This window comes from Ornithodoros turicata, chromosome 4 (assembly GCF_037126465.1).
Source record: "Ornithodoros turicata isolate Travis chromosome 4, ASM3712646v1, whole genome shotgun sequence".
In the NCBI taxonomy this organism is placed as follows: domain Eukaryota; kingdom Metazoa; phylum Arthropoda; class Arachnida; order Ixodida; family Argasidae; genus Ornithodoros; species Ornithodoros turicata.
The window spans coordinates 56,239,790-56,244,814 of record NC_088204.1 but is presented as its reverse complement, the minus strand read 5'-3'; the positions used below and the strand labels follow the sequence as shown (position 1 = coordinate 56,244,814).

General features: G+C 45.8%; 1 protein-coding gene across 1 annotated transcript; it reads right to left on the bottom strand.

Moving 5' to 3' along the window:
• Window positions 1-1,793: 1,793 nt before the first annotated feature.
• On the bottom strand, window positions 1,794-2,957 carry LOC135392461 (putative nuclease HARBI1). The gene is made up of 2 exons (XM_064623171.1): window positions 2,779-2,957; window positions 1,794-2,577 (listed from the first exon to the last, which is right to left on the bottom strand). Exons 1-2 carry the CDS (start codon window positions 2,955-2,957, stop codon window positions 1,794-1,796), a joined length of 963 nt encoding a protein of 320 aa, XP_064479241.1.
• Window positions 2,958-5,025: the final 2,068 nt, after the last annotated feature.

The following is a 5,025-nucleotide window of genomic DNA, read 5'->3' as shown; positions in this document are numbered from 1 at the left end:
TCTAGAGGGTCGTAACGAATATGGGCACGTATTCAAACCGTGCTTAGGTGGCTGTTGCACGAGAAATGTCGGCTGAGCAGAACATGAATCATGTGCTGACAAGCTTGTCTTGGTATGACGTCTTCAAACTTCTTTGCACCTGAAGATCATGAATGGCTTGCTCAGCTTCTTTAACGCATTTTAATTTTGACATCGCCCAATGTGGTCCCTCTTCAACAAGAGGTAGTTGCTGCCCAACCAGATGAGTTTGGAGAACCCTGCACGACTGGGCCGAGCATCTCCCCATCCCAAACTGCTGAAAACAACACAAGCCGACTAAACGGCGTCCTGTGGCCTGATAAGGCAGTAAGGTTCCTTCTAAGCCTCTGCCAAGAGGAGGAAGAGAGGAGTGGGAATGAAGTTCACGAAGACATTTTGGTCCAAGTAAGACGTAAGTGAGTAAGTCCAAGTAAGTCCACGTTTGGAGAAGGGGTGTAGTGTCAATCCAGAAATGTTACAGATGCAAAGGAATTCTTATGTTCTACCTCAGGGCTTCAGCCTTGCTTGCGGAAAAGGGATACACGCTGACTTCCACCCAGTGCTCTGACAAGTGGAAAAAACTTAAGAAAACCTACAAAACAGTGGCAGACAGCAAAAACAAGAGTGGGGATGGAAGGTCTGTTGGGTTTTTCAAGGGTCCTTCATAAAGTCAGGTTGATTTCATGCCAACACCTGCTTTTTACTTTCACACAGTCAAAAGTGGGAGTATTGGAGTATCATGCACGATATTCTTGGGAAGAAGCCCGAGATACAGCCACCCGCTTTGGCCTCAACATCTAGTGGACTCCACCTCCTTGAGGACCAAGAACAAACATCAGAAACCCCACGTAGTGATGTCTCTCCACCACGCAAGAAGAGTCGAACATCAAAAAACAACGTGTGCTATGCTGGAGAACGGTTAAGGTTGGAAAATGAGAGGGTTGAACAGCTGCAGACCTTTAGTCAGCTGTTCAGAGAGTACATTGAAATGAAGAAAGTGCAAATGAACATGCCCAAAAGTTAATGCGTTAAGCATTTGTCCTGCTGACAAATGGCTTCTCGCAAACAAGAAGCACAGGGTAATATACCAAAGACTGTTGTGCATTTGCAAAAAAAAAACAAAATAAAACGAGAAAAACAGAAAGCAAAAATGACATTTCCACTTGTCTTTGTCATATTTATTTAATGCAACCTGCAGTTGCATTGCACCATGTACATACATGAAATAAATAACAAAACAATGTGCAAATAATGGCCATGGTTGCAATGAATACAGTTCTGAATGGTTCTCATGACTGTACAGTAAATAAACGCTAGTGAATAGTGAAAAGCGTGGAAAGTACATTGGTAAAAAAGTAGTACACGGAATCTACAGAATGTCTACCAGCCGAGAATTAAAAGGAAAATGAAAATGGCCGGGAAAGTTAGGGAATATCACAAGCTTTCACTCACTGCAGCATCCTGGTCTGCGGGTGTCTGATGCGCCTTTTGCATTAGTGTTTCCTGGAGACGAGCTGACGCCAAAAAAGGTCAACTGAATAATGGCAAAGTATAGTTGAGGCAGAAAGTGTCAGCAAAACCATCCTTTGCTTGATTTCAGTAAATTGCTTAGCTTTGTGAACGGCGTTGGTTGTAAAACGTTACATCATTCCTGATGGTCAGGGAGTTTTGTTCCAATTGTCAGCAAAAGCCAGGAAGGGTCAGTGAAGTCTGGTAGACACCCTTTACAGAGTAATCAAGTTGAAACGCATGAAAAACGGTCATGGAGCAGACGATTACAAGGAATTTGCAATATCCTCGCGTTTCTGAATGCCAATCCTCCTTACGTCGGCAGGGCTTTCGTCCTCTGGGACACTCGTCTCATCCTGCCTATCAGCAACTGGTGGTTCCTCAAATGTATCACCCCACATCAGGCAAGCATTATGAAAAATACATGCCACAATGATGATGGTGACAATTATGTCTGGTCGTCGGGTTTCCACACGAAAGAGCCTTCGGAACCGACCCTTCAGCAGTCCGAATGCCCTCTCGATAGTTACCCTTGCCCTTGAAAGATGCACATTGTACCTCCTTTCCTTGGCTATCAAGTGACCATTGTCTCTGTATGGCATCAAGAGATGTGGGCCAATGGGATAGGCAGCATCTCCCACTAGATAACTGTCAAGTGGGAAGTGATCTGAGTTGAGCATTCCATAGACCTCAGAACGGCGAAGCACGCGTGCATCATGGACTGAGCCTGCCTCACCAACTGAACAGTGCAGGAACCGCATCTCATGATCACAAACTGCCTGTAGCACCACAGAGTGAAAACCCTTCCTGTTGACGTATGAGGAAGCGTTCTCCTTAGGTGCAGTAATTTCTATATGCGACCCGTCAATTGCTCCCAGGACCTTAGGAAACCGAGATTTACCCTGGAAGCCAAGTACTATGGGTAACGCATCGTGACAGTTGCTAGGCCAGGCAACGAAGAGACGTGCCATGTCCAATAGAGCCGAACCAACCCTCCGAACGCAATGGAAGACCGTAGACTTTGCAACACCGAAGCGGTCCCCAACACTCCTGCAAGTGAATGATAGTGTCATGTAACAGCTGGAGTAAGACAAGGCAAGGCATTCGCACTAGACAGACAGGATACTAATCTGTTGCTGTTCGAAGTGGGCACTACTAAAAATGTATGGTATGAACAGCAGGATCACATTAGAATTCCTCAACTGAGCAGTATTTCGCTTCCCAGGCCATGTAACGTGCAGATACACTTGCCTAAAGGATTCCAAATTCGCCAGCGACCAGATAACAACAAGAAGCTGCTTCATGGCGGGAATCGTGGGCCGTCCGGGGTGAATAGTTGCCGATTCTAATGCTGGGGCCAACAGCGTTGCCATCTTTTCTACAGTTGACCTGTGGAGTCGAAAGTGCGACTTGAAGGTGTCTTCCCTCATGGCTTGCACTGTTTCTTCGGCATAGTGGGCGACCTTCGGAATCGTTCGGCTGTAACGTGCCAGCCTTTTTGAATTTCCCGCCACTCGTTAGCTTGTAACGACCGTAAGCGGGCGTTCACACGTGCCAACTTTCTGCACCAACTCCGACCAACTTTGGAGTTGGTGGCAGTCGGCCGACATCACCGACCACGACCAACTCGAGTTGGTGGGAATCGGTCGCCGAGCGAAAACTATGGTAGCTAGCATACGAAAACTTCGGAGAGTTGGTGGTGGTCTAACCAGTCAACGCGAGGAGCATTGCCACGTGACCCTCGAGGGCGTCAAGCCATTTCGTTTCTGTCGTACTGCCTGGCATGGGTTCAAATCCTACAGGGGTACATGATAATTTTTTAATCTTTTTTTGTTGCTAGCGCCATATAAACATATCAATAGGCATTTTTTTTAGATACTGGTGACCTTCTGGCGAAGTAAAATGACTTCGTTTTGATTAATGACAATTAAAAAAAAGTCACCAGCGGTTGGACTTGAACCCATACACCCCGATTACCGTAAGGTTGGTTGTGGGCGGAGCTAACGAGTTGGCACGTGTGAATGTGGAGACTGTATCGTCTTGAAGTTGGTCCAAAGACGTTGCTTCGAGTTGGTCTGAGTTGGTCGAGTTGGTGCTGAAAATCGGCCCGTGTGAACGCCCCCTAACGACGATGAAGCGATTAAGCCCCCAGATTAGTTCAAGTTGGGTGTTTGCAATCTTTATCCAGGTTGAGTTCGCTGTTGGCAATTTCTCTGGTGTGAATGCATTTTCGGCGGCTTATTTTCAATCGGAGGACCACCAAACATTTATCTCCGCCAGTTTAACAGATATATCGACCACTGATATTTTCTAGCGGACGAGGAAACATTTATATAATTATTGCAGGATTGTTACAGCGAATGAAGGTCATAGGGTTGTGTGAAGCACATAAAAATTAACTTGTGTCGGCGATTTCTTCAACGATCCCAGCTGTCTCGCGACGTAAACACCCAATTATTACTATTATTTCTTCAACGTAATCCGCCATGTAGGCTTAGGAGGCAAAGACACTTCGGCGGCACAGTCTGGTGCCGGCGAGGATATCTTGGCATCCCCCCCCCAAAAAAAAAGAAAAAGAAACGTGCCCTGACCTAACCTGGGCTAACCTCACCGAGGTGCGTTAACCTAACCTAACTTGACGCTTCCTACATTTCACAGGATGACAGCTTCCAAATGCGCTAGGCTCAGCAAGGCCGCGGTTGTCCTGCTCTAGAAGTGCTTGAGGTTGTGTTATTCAAACGCATATAAAAAAAGGTTCTAGACCACACTATTTTCTTACTTTTATATTTTTAGTTTCCGTATATGACCCTCTTTCACTCGCATATGCGATATTTAGCTTTCAAACGCTTTCACTAATTTTTAAAACCCAGAAGTCCCGATAACGAACTACACTTTCGAGAAATTCTCGAGGAACGCAGGCTTGAGCACCAGGTATACATGCAAGTTTTACTGAGGATTGCTTGCAACACAGTAAGTAACAAACACCTAAGCAAGTAGCAAGAGTAACAGGAGCAAGTAACAACACCTAAGTGCTAATAGCACACGATTTCATCCCGAATTCCAGAGAAAACAGAAACATATTGTTGTCCCCATTCCTCTTTCTGCATACACGTTACAATTTGGCGCAAATCGAAACTTCAACGTCCGCCATCTTGAGCGCAGAATGACTCCGACCGTTCGAAAATTCCCGGCGAAGGGTGGCTACTCCAGGGTCACGTGATGCTACGTCACACCAAACTCGCGAGTTACTCGGGTTGAATAAAAAAACGCGTCCTTAGTGCATCACAGAAATATGCGCAACTAAACCGCAATTTTCGGACAACTTTTCTGGACATAACCACCGTGCTACGAATCGCATTTTGCGGTGGGTTTGGCTAATTCAACCACCGTCTGATTTAGCAAGAAAAACGTTACATTAACTAGGCAAATTGACGAGATTGACTCAAAATTATTTTTAGTAGGTGGCAAATTGAATGGCCGGAAGGCAGTCCCCATATT